Source organism: Microtus oregoni, unplaced genomic scaffold (assembly GCF_018167655.1).
Source record: "Microtus oregoni isolate MIOR12 unplaced genomic scaffold, Mior012 000197F_ref0000242, whole genome shotgun sequence".
Taxonomy (NCBI): domain Eukaryota; kingdom Metazoa; phylum Chordata; class Mammalia; order Rodentia; family Cricetidae; genus Microtus; species Microtus oregoni.
This window is the reverse complement of record NW_024544856.1, coordinates 358335-378584: the sequence shown is the minus strand read 5'-3', so window position 1 is coordinate 378584 and position 20250 is coordinate 358335. Positions and strand designations below refer to the sequence as shown.

The following is a 20250-nucleotide window of genomic DNA, read 5'->3' as shown; positions in this document are numbered from 1 at the left end:
AAGGACTAAGTTTTAAGGTAGCGCACCTTTGATTTTCAATAAAAGAAATATTAAAACAGGTCAGACTTGGTGTGCTTTTATTTAAAGCACACCAAGTTGTTGAAAGAATGGTTTCATGTAAATTGACCCTTAGGAGTGACTGTAGAGCTGAGGATGTTGACATGCAGAGATTCCTCAACTGCAATCTGGTACTGTGTTTCCTCATCCAGTTACAGATTCATCAGATCTCCATAATCAAATTGATGTCTCTCACTTAGATGACTAATGAAATTTCTGGCAAGTTGAGTAGGGTCACCCCATAGAAGAGACAGACAACTTGGGCAAATGGCTGGAACAATATGAGCTCTGTGGTTGCTGTTACAATGCAAACACTGTCTGGTCATGTTTGCTTTGCACAGAGGACAATGAAAAGAAGGCTGATCAGATGGGATTGTATTGTCTTCTAGATAAGCCTCGGCATTTTCAGAGGTGGTTGTCTCACTGTTTACTGTTGCCCACGGAGTCATGAGACAGTTGGAAGCTTGAAAGAGTTGAAGAAACTCCAAACTCATCTTGATACTTTTTTGCAAGTTTTGTAATGTTGTCTCATGTGACACAGTTCAATACGTTGGGAACAGTATCGGCAACTACCATGAAAACTTCTCATGATTGTCTCTAGGTCTAGGGCCCTCTCTGGACGTGATCTTTCTCGTCTAGTCACATTCCCACGGCACAAGGGGCAACGGATCCCACTCTTTTTCATTGCAGTTAGGAAGCATTTTCGGCAGAAAACATGCTGACAGGCAGCAACCCGAACTGGTATCTTGAAAACTTCTCTACAGATCGGACAGTAGAAATCATCTTCGATGTAAGGTGTGGAGGCGGACTCAGCCTCTGCCATGGTGTTGAGAGGCAGAGGCCCAAAGTGATGGCGCCTGTCAACTCACAGCTGCAGAGGTGGCGGTAGCAGCCTGGAGCTTGATTCCCTCTGACCCTCCAAGTGGTGCTTCAGGTCAAACTGCCTCTCTCTGCTATAGAGGGGTGGCACCATGTGGTCCAATTTCAGTCCGTTTCTGTCCCGCAGTTGACTGTGCTTTGGTGTAGTGGAAACCCAGCAAATGAAGGGTGTTGCTCTGTTCTCATGGGCCTCAAAGTCCACCAGACCCGAAGCTCATGGTAATGGGGTCCCTTCCGCTCCGCCGGCAGCCTTCCTGTGTTTGAACCGCTGCCTGCCTAGCTGGTTGTCACTGCGGAGTGGATAGCCACACTACAAAGGCCTCCTTAGCAACCAGCCCGTCACCCCTTCACCTGGCTGTGACGTAAGCTGCACCAGGTACATTTAATTTACAAAGATTTTTTTAAAGTCTAGGTGAGTCTGGTGACACAGGTTTGTAATCCCAGCCAGTAAGAGAGGCTGAGGCAGGAAGATCACGAGTTCTAGTCCAGACTGGGCAACTTAGAGAGCAATTTAGGAGACCCTTCATCTGGAAAAAGTAAGAAGAGTTCTGTGAATAGAGCTTAAAGATTCTGTTGCAGCATGTACAAAATGCTAGGTTTAATCCCTGGCACCGCATAAAGTCCTCCAAAGAAATTCTTCTGTGTGGCCAATTAAGGATCACTGTTATCAGGCAATTGTTTAACAGCATATTGGTTCTCCTACCTACACCAAGTTTCTTAACTCCTCAGCTATACACATGTGCACACACACACACACACACACACACACATACTCACATGCATGCACTTTTTTTTTATTTTTTTTTATTTCGAAAAGAAGAAAAAAAAAACACAAACAAAAAAACAAGTTTCCACCTCCTCCCAGCCTCCCATTTCCCTTCTCCTCCTCCCACCCTTCTCCCCCTCCTCCAACCCTTCTCCCCCTCCTCCCACCCTTCTCCCCCTCCCCCCACTCCTCTCCCATTCCCTCTCCAGACCACAGAGCAGTCCGGGTTCCCTGCCCTGTGTTAAGTCCTAGGTCCTCCCCCCTCCGTCCATATCTAGGAAGGTGAACATCCAAACTGGCTAGGCTCCCACAAAGCCAGCACATTAATTAGGATCAAAACCCCCTGCCATTGTCCTTGGTGTCTCATCAGCCCTCATTGTTCGCCATGTTCAGAGAGTCCGGTTTTATCCCATGCTTTTTCGGTCACAGTCCAGCTGGCCTTGGTGAGCTCCCCGTAGATCAGCTCTACTGTCTCAGTGGGTGGATGCACGCCTCGTGGTCCCGAATTCTTTGCTCATGTTCTCCCTCCTTCTGCTCCTCCTTGGGACCAAGGCCAACAGAGAATGCATATGTGTATCATTTAAAATTCCTATGGAGGCTATTATCTTCATTAATTCAGCTTTCCAGTCCTTTCCTTTTATTAATGGGAATTGAAAAACCTATTAGTCTTCAAATCTGACAGGTGAGACCTTTAAGTCCAAGGCAGGAATCTACAACCTAAATAGCTGACCTCTTACCAGACCCCTGCTTTAGAGTTTTCCCATCTGTACTGCAAACCCAAGCAAGGAATTGTGTGATGTCAACTATATATGAGCTTTACAAATGATCTATTCTCAGGCCCAGGCAGGTAAAATGTTTTATTTCATGTTACCCAAAAGTCATCAATGTCCTAGATACTTTTACAGCATTGACAGCCTGACTCTTTGCCATCAACCTGCGTTTCTGAACAGAATCGGTCTCCCTAGTCACCTAAAGCTACTGGCAGTGACAGAAAATGTCTTACGAAGGTTTCATTTCTGTTCACTGAAGAAATTCCCACCCAAATATCAGGTAAATATGTCCCTCTGACCTTCAGTATTGCTGCCTGTCTTTCTATATGGTACCACCTATGCTCCTGGCCACTCTTCTGATGGTACCCAGGTACCCTAAATCCAAAGAGGAACAGTGACAAAGGGGTGGGAGAAAAGGTTGGAGTACAAAAGACACTAAAGGACAGGTGGTTCTAGACAAAATTTGCCTCCTGCATTACTTGATGCAAACCATGACACACCAAGAGCCTCTGATCACTCATCTGTGAAGTGGGACCAGGAGTGGTGATTGAAACAGTTCACAGTCTTTGGGAAATATCAAATGATATCATGCTTATGAAGCTGTCCTCAACCTCTCCTCATATTCACGATGCTTATTGACTGTTTAGACCAGTTACTAGATGTGCCTGTTTAGTCAAGGGGAAAGAATAATGCCAGAGACACACCGATGGATGTATTCTTCTTGGAACCATTTCCTAGAAAACAATGTCTTGTGTAACCAGCTACCCAATATGCTGTAATATATATTCCACAATTTACCCACTTCCTGTAGGATGTTTGAAATAATTGGCCTATCATAATTTTAAAATGTCTTTCAGACATCTCTGGATGTATAACATGCATATGTATTTTTGCAATGGAGCCTCAGTTCTCACAGCATCATGCAACCTCCAAGACTTCAGGTTTCCATGACTTTTTCTTTCAGAATCACAAGCCTTGTTAGGAAATGCAAGTCTCTAAGCCTAATTGATGGGAGAAAGGCTCCACTGTTAACCTGGAGAGGCCAGCTTAATAACCATTGATAATACACTTGGGAGTTCTCTTCTCGGGCTCAGAGAGTAGAAACGGTTCCAGATTTGCTGTTCAACTTCAGCAAACTTAACTATGTTAAGTGACAGTGGGAAAAGAGCTTTCCTAGCCCAATCCAAAGGGAGCAGAAAGAAGGCAAGCTGGTCCTAGTAGACAGCAGAAGCTGGATCTGCAATTGTTCTAACCCTTTGCTGGTTGACATCACAGAGAAGAGAAAGTAAATGCTTTTCTATAGCTACTTGATATGTAGAGTTACTAGATGACCCAACTCTGACCCATGAGACACAGTTGAATTTTCTGGCTTCTTTTCCCTTCTATAGGGTAGATGGCAGTAAGAATATATGCTCAGACTAACCTGCTTTAAAGTTATTTGAAGAATTTTTTCTGTATGTGATTTTACTACTAACTTATTATAACTAAATTTTATTTTGCTTTATGTTGTGGGCTTTTGATGTCAGGAAACAGTTTGCATATTTTTAGAGGGGTGAAAATAATTACATGACTCCAAATTTGGCAATAACATAAGACAAACAACCGAGAAATGCCACAATATGAATGAGTCCTGAATGGTGGATAAAAGAGGCCAGGCCTAAAGGACTACATACTGCCCAATGCTACCCTACATGACTTTCTGTAAAAGGAAAAACTCCAATAACAGAAACCAGATTTTATTGTCAAGAGCTGGGTTAAGAAAGAGGATAATTAGAACCTGGTGGTGGGGCCCAGCCCAGAAGTTTATGACTTACTGCTGTAATACCAATAATTTAGATGCTAAGGGAAGATCGCCATGAGTTCAAGACCAGCCTGGGAAACAGAATGACTGCTAAATGAGCTTCAATATGAGACCCAACTCAGTAATAATAATAATAATAATAATAATAATAATAATAATAATAATAATAATAAATAAACAAAAGACACAAAAGTGGAAAAGAAACTTCCAGAGAAGAAAAAGGGAATAGTAGGAGACAGAGGGGAGCAGAAAAGTCAAAAGTACATGATAAACTTGTATACAAGCCGGGCGGTGGTGGCGCATGCCTTTAATCCCAGCACTCGGGAGGCAGAGGCAGGTGGATCTCTGTGAGTTCAAGGCCAGCCTGGTCAACAAGAGCTAGTTCCAGGACAGGAACCAAAAAGCTATGGAGAAACCCTGTCTCGAAAATTCAAAAAAAAAAAAAACTTGTATACAAACATCTTTATGAAACCCATTACTTTATAAAATTAGTATACAACAAAAATACTGTTATATCAAAGCCAGGACTCTGGGGATGCAACTTGGTGATAGAGCACTTGCTTTAGCTTGCCATAATCTCTGGGTTCCATCCCTACTACTGAAAAAACAAACAAAACAAACAAAAAGCTGGACATGGTGGTGTCCTCCTATTATTTCAGCATTTAGGGGTCTGAAACAGGAAGAAAAAGAGGAGGATGGGAGAAAGGGGAGAAGAAGGGATGAGGATAGGGAGAGGGGTGGGGGAAGAAGCAAGAGACAGGGGAAGGGATGGGAGAGAAAGGAGTCTCTTGTGGCACTAGAAATGTGTATGTTGTTAGTCACAGTAGTTATTGGACTGGCAGACATGCTATATCATGGTAGTTACTTGTGTTTGTCAAATCTTATAGTCCAAGGCTCCAAAATGGTTGAATTTTCCTTCATATAATTTGTTGTTTAGGGGACATAAAGGAAGAGAAGGACAAAGAAAAAGGCAGATAGGAAATAAAATCAGTTTTTAAAACTGAAAGCCAGATTCTGTTTTGTCTTATGCTGCCCGCAATGCTGTAAATATCTGATTTGTTTATCTATAAGGACAAGATTGCCTTTTCCAGTACTGTGACTGTGGGTCCTGAAATAGCCTTGAAACATCATGTTGACAAAATCTAGTGTGTGTTTGGGACAGGGTTTTATGAGAGAGTATGAGCAAAGAAACTGCTTGTCTATGCCTTTGAAAGATGTAGGGCCTCAACCCTGTTAGGAGGCATAAGGCCAGGGCTCTGGAAATCTTATTTAAGAGACTCAGATGGGCTGATGATGTCCTCTGGATAGAAGGCAGAAAATGTTCCCAGTTTTGTTCAAAGCAGTGAGTCATTTTGAGTGAATTGCCCTTTAGGCAATGGGCATTACTCATTACGAAGGCTGGGAAGAGATGGCAGCCCACTTAGGAATAGTTTCCTCCTCTGTGCCCTCCTAAACCTAAAAGCGGGCACATGTTCTCATCTGTCTGTCTTTCTCCTTCCCTCGATCAGGCCTCTCTACCAAGCACAAATCCAGTCAGTAGGATGCCTTTTTGTCTTAGTGACAGTGTCCTTTGCTTTACAGAAGCTTCTCAGTTTCAGGAGGTCCCATTTATTCATTGTTGTTTTATTGTCTGTGCTACTGGGGTTATACGTAGGAAGTAGTCTCCTATGCCCATTTGTTGCAGTTTACTTCCTGCTTTCTCTTCTATCAGGTTCAGTGTGGTCAGATTTATGTTGAGGTCTTTAATCCATTTGGATTTGAGTTTTGTGAATGGTGATAGATATGGATCTATTTTCATTCTTCTACAGATTGACATCCAGTTATGCCAGCACCATTTGTTAAAGATGCTTTCTTTCTTCCATTATATAATTTTAGCTCATTTGCCAAAAATCAGGTGTTCATAGGTTTGTGGGTTAATATCCAGGTCATCGATTCGATTCCATTGGTCAACATCTCTGTGTTTATGCCAATACCAAGCTGTTTTCATCATCCCCCTGTGCTCATGTGCTAGGCAGCCTTTAAAAGTGGATGCGCCATCTTCAGCCCTCTCTGCACACAGACTTCAACAAGCCTGTACATGTCTCCTCTAGTAAACTCCTAAGTGGATTTGTTCCATGTTCCAAGCTTCCTTCTCACTCATGCCAGGCAATTTCATTGGAAATCACATTAAAGAAAACTGTTGTCTCTACCTTCTGTGTCTGGGCTTATCTCAACACTTAAACAGTACATTTTTGTTTTAAATGTTTCAAATGGTTTTTAAAAAGGTAAACAATAACAGAAAGAATTCTTTCCATGTTGGGGAAGCCGCTACTTGTTCATTTCCGGCCGGCCGGCCAGCTTTGACCCAAAATAATCACACAGAAACTGTATTAATTAAATCACTGCTTGACCCATTAGCTCTAACTTTTTATTGGCTAACTCTTATATATTAAATTAACCCATTTCTAGTAATCTGTGTATTGCCACATTATAGCGGCTTTCCAGCTAAAGTTTCAGCATGTCATCTCCAGCGGTTCCATGGTGTCTATCTGATTCCACACTTCTTCCTCCCAGCATTCAGTTCTGTCTTTCCTGTCTACCTAAGTTCTGCCCTATAAACAGGCCAAGGCAGTTTCATTATTCATTATTGGTAATTACAGCACACATAGGGGAGGGGACCCCCACATCATTTCCATTCTGTCAATCAACCAGTGAAATCCCTCTCTAAACCTGATGCTTCCATGTATTCCCACTTTATTTCCCAACATGACAGAAATGTAACTAAAAGCTATTCTGTAGATTTTGTGTGCTATCATCTGATTTTCATATTTCATTTATATTTTATTTATTTTACTACAATAATATATAAAAAGTTCAAGAAACTGATCAATGTCTGTATTTCTTCTCTAGAGGGTATTATTTTTTATTTTGAAAATAATTTGGTCAGGAAACAAGCTACTATAAATATGGCAGGCAAAAGAGTCAGGGCAAGCAGTGATTTCTTCAAAGGAATCCCAGTAGAGGCTAGTCCTAGAAATCCAGGGACAGCCTGAGACATAAGATCTCTCAGTATCCTAGCTGAGAAGTGTTGGGTTTGGAGCCACCACTTGCAGTACCTTCTAAATTCTGCAGGGAGTGAGGAATGGTAAGTCCCCCATGGACCTGTCTGTAAATCTAAAACACTCTAACAAGTTCCGCAGGTGCCTGGATTCAAGAAGTGATGGCACACTAAATCTATATTCTGCAAGGAAATTTATAGACCCAGCTACAAGACTCTAAGACATCAGAGGGCTATCCTGGGTATATCCCCCATGTGTATAATGGATACAATGAAACTTACATCTATCCCCCACTTTCCCGCAACTTCTAAGTTACACATTAACAAGATTCCTTCCTTCCTGGCACTGTAAGATCACCCCACCTCTGCCATTCCCCTGCCCTTGGGGAATCAGAGACAGCCTGACGCAAGCAGAACCTTGGACTACCCAGGAGCCTGGAGGCATATCCCCGCTTCCTCTGATACCTCCAAGGAACTCGTGCTTTGCCATATGTGCCTGAGTTCTACTCAGAGCCCCCACCATGCTTTATGATGATGCAGTCTTTTGATGATGTAAATAATTCTTCTAAGAAATGTTTTACCAAAAAGGCAATCCACCTTGCTGACACCCTTGAATCTCAAGTGGAGACCCTTTGGGGAGCTGTGTGCCAAGCAAAAAGGAGAAGAGCCTGAAGCCCCGTTAGACATACTAAGGCCTCATAGTCTTAATATTAAAGAGAGTTATACACTGGACAAGGAAGGCAACTTCCAAAGGAGACCATTAAGTATACTAGATTAGAGCAGCCAAGACTTCATTAGAGCAACACACAGTAAAATAAGTAAAAGATCTATGTTGCATGCAACTGGGACACATGCACATTAATATAAAAATTCTTGAATTCCTATGAATAATGAGGTATGTTTATTCTATTTCATTAAAAATGTTAGTTGTGATCCAGTCAATTGACTTCATGGTCCAATGTTGAGTTGTGAGCTAAAGTTTAAAAATACTGGCATAGGAAAGGGGAGCCTTGACCTTCTGACACTTACATAAGTCTTCTGTTTGTTGGTCTTTTAATCTGAAGAAAACTCTGAGGAGCCAGGGACTCCTAATTATTCCGTGTCCTGAAGCAACCTGTGCTCTGACCTTACTAGGAGTCAGAGACAAGGATGCCTCATGCATGAACACTGTGGTAAGGTAATACCATTTTATATCTTACCTTACCTGAGAATTTTCTGAAACGTTTAACATATTCAATTCATTTTAAATTTTGATTGGCATAGATTAGTTATACAGCTTTGTGATGTATAATGCAGCATCGAACTATGTTTAGAATGTGCAATGTTCAGGTCCTGGAAATTGTGCATCACTTCGGAAATGTATCGCTTCCTTCTGTTGGGAATATTCCAAATTCTCCCTACTAGCTGATTTTCAAATATACAATTGTTTTTGACATTATTAAATAGTAGGGTGTACCTTTACTGAGGATATCTCCAGTATAGGACTTCATTTATCACTGCAATAAAAAGACCATAGAAAGTTCAAGGAATAGCATTATAGAGAGGAAGTGGTATAGTATACTATTATACCCAATAGCACACAGTATTTGCATAGTGATAATAATGTAAACATCATCATTTTCTTCTCACAGAATCAAGACACAGAAAAACAAGGATTTATTTCACTAAGTTTTGTATTCAAAGCTATTGCCAAACTTCAAAGATGAGAAAAATAGAAACAACTGTATGGTGCCCAGAGTTAGTAAGTAGGCATGTAGATGAGCTGAGGAGGCTACTGTACTTAAGATTAACATTAAAAATATGATACTTTGGCTGACAAGAAAATAATTTACATGCAGCATTGAATGCCACAGAAGTGACTAATAGTGGAAGTGAAAGAGGGATGTAAATGTATTGGTTGGATGAAGAAAGAAAAACAGAACTGAGCGAAATTCACATTTACCATAGCAGGAAATCAATATATAATTTACACAATTGATACACAGGTTACTATCCATGAACAAAGTTTAAAAAAATGTGATGTGTGTGTGTATGTGCATGCGTGTGTGTATGTACTTTTTCAACACATACACGAGTACTATTTCACTACAAGAAGCAAAATCATGTGTTTTCTCAGGAAAATGAATGAAACCGGAAATCATGTTAAGTGAAACAAATGAGACTTAGAGGCCAAGAACTGCATGTATATTCTCTCAGTTATGGAATCCAGGGGGAAGAAAGAAACACGATAGTACTCGAGGAATAGTTAAGGAAGAGGAATGGGAAGAGAGGGATGGAATGAAGGGAGGTTAAGGGAATAATGAGGAATAAATAGGACCCAAGTATGTGATATGAATGTATGAACATTTCACAATTAAATCCATTATTTTGTATAATTAATTTGCACTAAGAAATGGCAGAGGGCCTAGAAAGATGGCTCAGTCAGTAAAGTGCCTGCAATATAGCATGAGGACCTGATTCTAATCTCCAGAACCCATGGAAAAGGGCTAGGCATGGTGGTTTAGGCTTGTAATCTCTGCTCCAGGGATGTGGAGATAGGTGGTTTCATTGGTCAGTCAGCCTAGCCTAAGTAGCAGGCTCCAGGCCAGTGGGAGAGGCCTTGTTCTATGAAAAAAGTGGATGATTCATGAAGAATGACACACAAAGCTGTCTCGTTTGGTCTACACACACACACACACATACACACACACTGGCACACACACACACACACAAGCACATACTTCCACATGTACCTGAACCCATAGGTGCATCCACATAAACATGCATCCAGAAAGAGAGGAGTTATAAAATATCTCTACTGGATTTGGGAGCATGGAAGAAGAGTAGTGATTGGGACAGTATTTGTTGCATATTTTTCCAGTTCAAATAATTGACTTTTTACACCATCTTACTGAATTAGTCCAATTAAAGAAATTATAATTATAAAACTCACAGAGAAACACTGTCTTCAAGGGGGGGAAGAAATTATAAAACTAACAGCAGCAGTGATACTATCAATTTGTGTAAAGTTAAAGATATTATCCTTTTGACCTCCAAATGTTGTGAATCAATGGCTGAGATCAAGATGATCATAGTGTTTTTGAGTTCTCGCTTCCTTTGGCACCATTTGCCAACATCTGAAATAGGTTTTATAGACCATCCACTCAGAGATAAAACATATGTTAAATAAAAATACTCCTTAGAAGTTAATCCACTTTGGAGAGACAGAGATGACCCTATAGGACTTTGATTATATTTCATGTTCTGTATCTGACGGATGGACTTCTCAGTGCCAGCAGTATTACCCTGCATATGGGAAAAGTTACTTTCGATTCAGTTACTTGTAACTTGCACTTGCAGGACCTCCAGAGAGAGCACTCTGCAGGGAACAGTTCGATATCTGTGCTAGCTAGCCGTGCCAGGTGATAGGCAAGCCAGGACGCCTATGGTCAGTGTGGTCAGGTCTAATGGAATGCTGGAGTCAAAATGGGCCTCAGCGCCTTGATACTCAATGTAGGAGCCCAGCAGCAGCAGCTAGAGCAGCATTTGGGAGTTTTGTAGACATTTGGAATCCCAGGCTGCTGAATCAGCACCCCATTTTAGACAGGCACTCCTGTTGCTAGTGCTGGTTCGAGGGCACAGGGAGTTTGCAACACCGCCCATTCTAATCGAAGTCCTCAGTAGGGGACTCTCCTTTTCCAGAATCTCTGCCCAGTTGTCTCCTTGAGTTACCTGTGTCAAGAGAGGTGGATGTTATTCTTGGAGGCACATAGTCTGCATTGGCTGGAAGGAACCCAGCTTCACAATGAGCTCAAAGTTGCCAGGCAGAGTGAGGCAGGAAAAGCATAAGCAGCAGTGGGCTCAGTTGAGAAGAGAAGCAGGACCACAGCATTCCTGTGAGCTATGAGAAAACATGGCCTGGATCTAGAGACAAGCTGGAGGGAAGGCTTGGCTGCGATATGAGAGTTCAGCCAAGGGGCAGATCTGTTGTGAGTAGCCAAAACAACTGCTGGCAGGGACTCAGAGAAGAAAACTAGCCTAGGTTAAAACAAAAGGTGATAGACATAAAAAGCTCTTTCTAAAATTTGTCTGAGTCTAGTAAGACAATAGCATGCTTTCCTCTTTAACAAGCTTCTGTTTAGTCTTTATAAGCTTTTAAAAAACAGCTTTAGCGACATATGATTTACATACCATTCTGTAGCATTTACCAAATTAAGGTGTACAATCCAATGATCATTAGTGTATACATACATACTAAAAGTCAACTTTAGATTTTCTACACTTCAGAAGGAAACCCTAAACCCGTCAGCAATCACTCCCCATTTCATTGCCCATCCAAGGAAACCACTCATCTGCTTTCTGTATGCTTGGATTTACCTATCCAAGATTTTTTTTTTACCTAAGTAGAATCATACATTTCATATAAATAGAATCAAACATTATGCAATCATCAGTGGCTAGCAGTGTTCAAGGCTCATCTGTGTTGCAGTATGTATCATATTTCATGAACATTTAAAGCAAAACCAAACTGTACTACAAATGACATCTTCCTCACCCCACTTCTGTTGTCTTGTGTCCTTCACTCAAACAATTGAAAATCTCCATCCTATGGTGCTGCATAGTATTGTTTGTGTGTTTTCAAAAGAACTCTCCTCTCTCAACCTTTCATCTTGCTTGGCCTGGTAACAAGGCTATCAGCCTGGCATTTCCTTTCCTTGGTGTGTTGCTAATCTTGGTTGTCAACTTGACTGGATCTGCAATTAATTCAAATGCGAGCCACTGGGCATTCTGATTAGGTAGTCTTTTGGTCTGATGATTTGAAATGGAAAGACCCAACCTAAATATAGGCAGCCCCTTCCAGCAGCAGCCCAGATAGGAGGGCACGGAAGGAGGAAACCAAGGGAGTCAGTTTTCTCTTTTCACTCTGCAGATCCCAGGGATCAAACTCTAGTCATCAGGCTGGGCAGCAAACCCATTTAGCCACTGGCCATTATAACCAGCCACACTCTTGCCATTTATCTTGTTGTTTCTATCTGTGATATGCACTTTAGGTGACAACTTGCTAAATTATAATGTTCCAGTATTCACTCCAATGCTAATCCATCTGTCAAAGCATTTTGCAGATGTGGCTAACATCTAGTTTGTTGACTTTAAGTAATGAGAGTTATCTTTCATAATCTGTGTGGCCCTAATCCAACTCATTTAAAGTCCTTACAAGCAAAAGAAAGGAAAATAAAGTCACACCTGCGCATAACAACGACAGCAACTGCACACGAGTACCAGTCTCAATTTCCTCATGGCTTGCCCTAGAGATGCTAGACTTGCCTAGCTACCTCACAGTCCCATAGATATACCCTAGGTACATAGATACAGTTATTGCCTACTGATTCTGCATTTTCAGTAGAATCATGAAAAATGCACTCTACTTTAGAGAAGTTTCTTCACTTAATCTTCTAACTCTTAAAATTATTTCACAATTTTTTAATCTTTTTTTTTATTAAAAATTTCCACCTCCTCCCCTCCTCCCATTTCCCTCCGCCTCCCCTCACTCCCCCTCCCTCTCCAGTCCAAAGAGCAGTCAGGGTTCCCTGCCCCGTGGGAAGTCCATTTCACAATTTTTAAACTTTTAAATGTTCTTTCATATTATAATGTTGTTCTCTTTTTTATAATACCCTCTATTTAGTTTGCTGACAAAATATTTATTCCTTCTGATTTCAAACTCATTTTCCTTAAAATTATGTCTGACCTCTGGAATTACATTTTTTCATTTACTTATCTAAATTTCTCTGTCTCACAATGAAGAGTTTCCTTTAAATGCCAATGGGAGGTGGTGAATAAATTACTGAAGTTTCATATGTTTGGAGATAGAGGAGATGGCATTGTAGGAGATTATATGAGCTCATTATAGTTGTGTGTTGCTCACTATATGGACATTTAATGTCAGATTTATTTAATTTTAGTTTTGGTTTTGTTTTAAGACAGGGTCTCACTTTTCAGGTCAGGTTGGCCTTGAATACACCACCATCCTGCCTTAGTCTCCAGAATACTGAAATTACAAGAGTGTCCCACCACACCCAACTGCAGAAATCTTTCTCTCTGGGACATTCGAGTTATTTAGAAAAATCCTTTAATGTTTTCATGAGTGATGTGTATCCTATATCCTTAACATTCACAATGAAAGTGAATTTTCTATTTATAGTCATATTTCCAATTACACTCTCTTATCTTCTCCTCATCTTCTACCATCATGTCAGTAGTTCCCAATAACAGACTGTAATCTCCTCACCTGTGGCCTCTCCATGCACGCTATGGATTAGGTGCCACTTGCCTGTTTTGGTAGTGTGAACCCTTGCGTTTGTTTTCTGTCTCCTAGAAATTTGTTGAACTATCTCATCTACTAAATGGTACTTGCTGTACCATTTTCTCCATTGTGATGAGCTTACACAATCTTATTATATCACATCATTTCGGTGTTTGGAGGAAAAGGTTGCAAATACATGTGATAAATTCATCAAATTTAAAGGAGAATTTAACTTTTTTATAGTTTGAATATCAACTATCAGTTAGAAGTGGCTATGGTGACAAGAACAATAGCTAGAAACACAAATCTTAAGGGGAAATATAAAGATATGTTTACTTTAAGAATTTCATTTTATGTTCCCCATGGAAGAGCCCTAGATGGTTCCTCTGACCATCAGAGCTAGGTCAGATGGAACACATAAGATTTCCCGTCAACTGGTCTCTCTGTGCCCTTTACCCCCTCTTTTTCCTGGCTCAGTTTTCAGAACTATAAATTTCTCTCTCTTTGCGTCCCTAGCTCCCATTTCTGACTATTTCAAATATGCCTATCTCAAAGTCTACAAAGCCTTATAGAATCACCCCCACCATATGTTATTGTCTTCCCCTCAGGCCTTATACATCCATACTTTCTCAGTATTGATTCACACTATACACATGCAATGAGAGCTAGTCATACACCAGACACAGTGCCATACACTAGTCATGGAGAAATGAGAAGATGCAAGTTAGCTTCTACTTTCCCAACAGTGTGGACTCATTCCATGTTCCATGACACACATGTATATCTCTTCTTTTAAGAGCCCATCATATACTTTCTGATTCTGGCCTTAAGGCAGTTATTAACATAGCACATGTTTGAGTTTGTTTTCTGTGATATTCTCTGGACTTTTTTCATGTTTTGGAACAATTCTTTCTTTCAATCATTTGTCATTGCATCCAGGAATCCTTCATGCTCTCTTAGAAGTCATAATTTTGACAGGCACTTTCTCCATGCCAATATCAGGATGTATATGTACAATGCTCGAAGCTGTCAAATATATCAGCCAGAAAGGTAAACACAGAGAGCTGACCTTTGGTAGGCAGCCTGCATGCAGAGTGTCTGAAACTATACCAGGAAAGTGTACATTTATGACCTTACATAAGTGCATTCCTTTGTTTCCTACAGAGAGAAAGGCTTTAGTAATGTTTCACCACTCTCTAGGACACACAAACACACACACACACACACACACACACACACACACACACACACACACACACGTGTGCATACCACGCACCATTTACACACTTATATGGGGTCGGGGAGAGGAGAGTAAGAGACAGACACTGGCATTCCTCCAGATCACACCACTGGGATCATCTATCTCTGTGACATTTTGTTTCACCTGTCCCCAAGCCCTCTGTGTAGACAGTTTATTATGACCATTGCAGCTTCATAGTCTTCTGACTCTGAGGTTAAGCTTTGTTTTGGAGTACTATTATTATAGTTTATGATCCAAGGAAGCAGAATTTGATACACACATTAACATGCTGGTACATACATTGGGATAATTGTAGAAATCCGTGCCCATGAAGGAGAGAGAAAATAATCCAGGATGAGCAGAAGGAGTTCCTTGACTGTGAAATAAGCTCAACAAAGCTTTGGCCATCCACTCAGATAGTTCTGAGTACAGAATCGTCTTCAGTATGTCCTCAAGACAGAGTGAAATGCTAAGGCCTTTGCTGTTCTGAGAGTTCAGTTGCAGGATGCAGAATTCCTCAGGAAGGATTTGAGATCTTGGTCAAGGCAGTATTCTCCAATGGAAATAAGCTTCAAAAAGTCAACAGCTGAAGATGTTCTGTGTCTTGATGAAAACCATTTGCAGATAGTTCTGTCATTATCTGGAAGAGTAAGAAAATGGGATCAACAGGTGATGGCCTCCTTCATGGATAAGATTTTCCAAAGACTATGCTCAAGAGACTGGTGCATTAGTGAAGTAGGTGTAAACACACAAGATTCAACTCAAATGCTTCCTGCATCAAAGGGGACTTTTCTAATTCAGTTATGCCTAGACCTGGTGGGTTGCCGCTAGCTGTCTGCTTACTAGTCTGTGCATTCAGATAAGTGAAGACATTGAATCAGTCTGAGATAAAAGAGGGAGAAGTAAAAATACCCATATTCTTGCCTTTATTTAGAATATTATGTCTCCATTTTTTTGCACCATCCCATTTCCTGGTGTTCATTAACATCAGACTGAAAATAATCTTTTGCTCACAGAGTTGGTGATCAATAAAATGTGTTTAAATAATGAGGTGAATGATACAACTTTTGTACACTCTCCTACCCAAGCTTAGTGAAGAAAATGTGGAAAGTAAGAAGAGAAAGTAAATTCGATACTTCATTGTTTTTCCTGGCAACTTAGAGTTTATTTTCTTACATGTGCTGGATGGTGACTTTACTTGCTTGACCAGTAAAAAAACATATCTGATATAAGTCACCAAGAAACATCCACACCTACTCATTCCTTTTACCCTTAGCATCCAGTGCAGTTCATGTTCCAGAAAGGATAAGTGAAATTCCTGATTTGGCTTGAGCCTCTGCCTACAGTGTTTTCTACTCTCCCTGTGGGCTTCCAGGAACATCGGTGAAGGTCAAGGCATATGTCTCTGACATTGATGATATTTCAAAGCTTGTTATTTGAACAATGAAAATGAATAAGGAAAGACAAAAATAAAATATCTATTGAATGCATAGTATCTAAATGTTATCTGCCTTATTTGTTAGACTGTAGATGATTCTATCAAGGGAAAGCTTCTAAATGAAAAAGTGTCCCCATAGAGAGATCACAGTGGTTTCTTTGTTTTTCTGTCCAAAATGTTTAGTATCTCTGCCTCTGATGTCCAGCTGGACTGCTGCGAACCATCAGAGCTGTTATTCTGCCATATCCTAGGCCTTTTTTTTCTTCTGAAAGAGATTGTCCTTCTAGGACAACACCAGCGCTCTGGACTTCATACTTAGCAAAATGACAGGAACACTGTGCTCTGTCAAAATAGAAAATGAAGCTTCATCTGAAAAGCTCTGTCATTTCTCTAGACTCTTGTAAGGTTCTCATTAGTGCACACAATACTCCATACTGCCAGCACTTCTGAGCATCTGATACATCCTACAGACACTCTCCCTATTCCCTGCTGCTGTCTCCGCTGCTGCTGCTATCATTGCTTTCACCACTGAGGAATTTTCATTTGCTTCTTTGGCCAAGAATAGATTCCTCATGCCAACTCCTAAGAGCACACTACAATAATTCCATTAATAGGTTACAACATCCTAGACTCAGAAGGTAATTGCAATTCAAAATGGGAGCCCGACCTCTCTCTTCAGACTGCACAATGTCAGTAGCTCTACAAACATGCCCTCGGGCTAATTCTGGAATATGCAGTGAAGTCTAAGATTATTGAACTCTTCACAAAGACAATAGTGTTTGTAATGCACACTTAGATCTCAACCTGACAACCACAAAATTTGATTTTAAATTACAAGAAACCCTTAACATCTAGTCTTTAGTTCAATACATTGCCAAGATCCTAGGAATTTAAAGTGTACGCTATGATCAGTCTAGTTTAGTTAACTGTAGGAATATGGAGAAACTGTTAAAATGAAGCAAAAAGTATCCCTGTTTTACTCAGACAAATTGGTTTTTACAGTGAGAAAATCGGGGGAAAATAGAGAAAAGAGGGAAAATAAGCTGGAGAGACATTTAAGGATGTCTCTTAGTGGCAAAATTAACCTCCCTTGGCTTTCTAAGACAGACTTCCTTAATCAACGGATGTGGGGCATTAACATGTTTGTGTTATGTGAACAAAAGTTTTACTAGGTACAAGGGAGACACTACCCCCAGGCTGGGCAAATCACAGTCTCTTCCTTTGGAAGGTACAATTGAGAGTTCAAATAACACAAGATGGTCTTCTCTTCTATCTAGAATGGAGGGTAGGTAAACATGGGAACTCCAAATCAGTCCTTATGACTCTGCATGATGACAAGACGCCATGCACATGGCAGAGTGAGGAAGCCAGGAGAGACCTGGCAGTGAGACAGACGGACAGACTACCTCAACCTGTTGCTATAACTTTCTACTCATGAATCTAAGTCTCCAAAAGGCTTAGCTCTACTTTGCCTTTGAACTTTATGATTATCCATGTATTCTCACAATAAATTCCTCTTTGGAGCACAAACAAATTCTAGTGGCTTTCTGTAACTTTCAACTAAAATAACCTCAACTAAGCAGGATTCTTATTCTGGTACCATCACTGGGTAGGAACCATGATTCCCAGTCTATTATCCCTTATGTGTACTGTCTCCAGAATATCTTAATGTCAGATCTGCAAACTGTAAAACCCCTAGATTTTTCATCTCATTCAGGCATGAAACAAAACATGCTGAGAAGAAAATGGACTTGCAAAAACCATCAGCCATATATGAAACCAGATTGCAGAGATTAGAAGTCTCTCCTTCAACCACACACTCACGCATTCAAGCATGAGAAACAAAAATCCTGTTTGCCTTTTGGAGGGTAGAGAGCATAATTTAATCTTTGGCTTGGCTGTTGAGAATTGGAAAGGAGAAAGAAGATTTAAGATTCCTGGCACTAGCACTCTGGGTGCAGCCACTGGAAGGAACATGGGAATATCTCAGCATCGATTAAAGTGTTCAGTTTCTTTTTGTTCAGCTAAATAATTTTGCACAGGGTGTCAAAAACGCAGCTGGTTATAATGAAAGTTGTCTTTCATGTTCTAAACGCAGTGCTGAGTCACGTTGCTTTTTCCATATCAAGTAAGAGAAAGGGACGAAGTAAGATTAATAACTACTATGGTTGTAGCTGCCAATTTTTAGTGACCCCTTCATTGAGCTGTTGTGAGCATTTCACTTAGAATTACTTACTTAATCTTCACAATAGCTTCAATAGGTGGTACTATTATGATCTAATCGGTAGTGTGGCCAAGTGCTCTGAGGCACTGAATTATTACCTCTATTTTCCAAATTAAAAAAAAAAACCCTGAAGTTCAAAATGGCTACGCATATTTCAAAGGTTGTTTAGCTAGTTACTGTGAAACCGGTATTTTGAAATACTCTTATTCCAGAGTTAGAGTTACAACTTCTAGACTGTGTCTCAACAATGGAGAAATTGGTCATTTACGTTAAACAATAACCTATTTAACAAAGGATAGTGTTGTGTTTCAGTGTTCATAAAAAGAGTAGGCTACTAGCATCTCCGTAACCAAATCAGAAAGGAAAGGGAACCAATGCGAGAACCTTGGAAGACCTCTAGCTACGTAGGAGCATCATAAGTGAGTGGGTGGGTAGCTTTTTATTTTATGGAATCAGCTTAAATTATGAAAACTGGTAAGTCACAACTCATGAGCAGTTTAACAGGAGCTATACTGCTGTCCACAGGCGGAATTTCTACTCCACAGAATCCTCATTTCTACCTTTATGGCCTTTCAGCTAATTGGGTCAAAATCATCCAGATTATAAAAAAACACTTTCATTTATTCAAAGCCAACTGTTTTTTAATCTTGATTATGTATACAAACCATCTTTATAGTAGAACCTAGATTATGGTTAAATAACTGTTGACTTCAGTCTAAGCTAAATAACGCAAGAAATTATCCACTATAGTTTATCTGTGGTATCTCCCTCAATAACGTGTTCATTCTCTCTGTGTATAGACAGATCTCAAATAAGGGTCAACTTGGATGAAGGAAGGAGAGAGGGACAAAGGGGGAGAGGGAAAGAGAGATTATTAAACCACTATCTCTACCATATTTCTCCAGAATTATGTCTTTTAGTGCTCCTCTGTCCACACTACTTAAACATCATACTCTATGGTCTATTTTGGTACACACTGAACAGCTCCCATCATTTCCAAAGCTTCGTGGTGTGCTCCCAATATCCCTTCATAGTTTCAACTTCTGTTATTCCTAGCCAAAGGCAGCATACCGTTTACTTCTGCCTCCCTCAAACTTTATCATGTAGTAACCATGCCCACACTTGTGTTTATTACAGTGATAACAGAGTAACTCCTTATAAGGCTCTGAGCAAGTAACATGAATTTAAACATGTGAGTTTCAGTGGTGGGAGACTATAGGGGAATGTTTCTGGATAAGGTTGAAATAATTCAAATAGATTTGGAAGGCAAATTATGATCTGAGATGATATTGGTATAGCAAATGTAATGGCGAGAAGATAAAGGAAGAAAAGTTGTGTTGTCAGTATCAATATCCTGTTGGTGTTCCACTCAGATCCCCTTGACCTTCTCAGATGGGCAGTTACTTTATGGCTGTATGTCTGCCTACAGTAGCTGTTCGCACTCCATGTCTTCATGGATATAACCATCTCATTACTGTTCCTTTTATGGGTATCCTCTCTTCTTACTTCTTGTTTACCTCGCAGAATTTCCTAGTCACATCTTAACTAAGCTTTCTCTAAATCTCCTTCTTTGAGAGTCTCTGGTAGATAGAAGGAGGGTGACCCAAACTACAACTGTAGGCTAGACATATACAGTAATTTTAACAAGGGGGAAAAGTCTAGAAGTGGAAGGAAACATCCCATAACATGAAGAGCTTGGAGGATCAACAGTCCTGCTTCAGGATGAGGGGCTAAAGAGAGAGCCGATCACTTTCTTCT

At 40.4% G+C, this 20250-nt stretch overlaps 1 protein-coding gene across 1 annotated transcript; it reads right to left on the bottom strand.

The window, feature by feature from the left end:
• Nucleotides 1-209: 209 nt before the first annotated feature.
• On the bottom strand, nucleotides 210-880 carry LOC121445482 (E3 ubiquitin-protein ligase RNF138-like). Its single transcript, XM_041647618.1, has 2 exons — nucleotides 766-880; nucleotides 210-487 (listed from the first exon to the last, which is right to left on the bottom strand). Exons 1-2 carry the CDS (start codon nucleotides 878-880, stop codon nucleotides 210-212), a joined length of 393 nt encoding a protein of 130 aa, XP_041503552.1.
• Nucleotides 881-20250: the final 19370 nt, after the last annotated feature.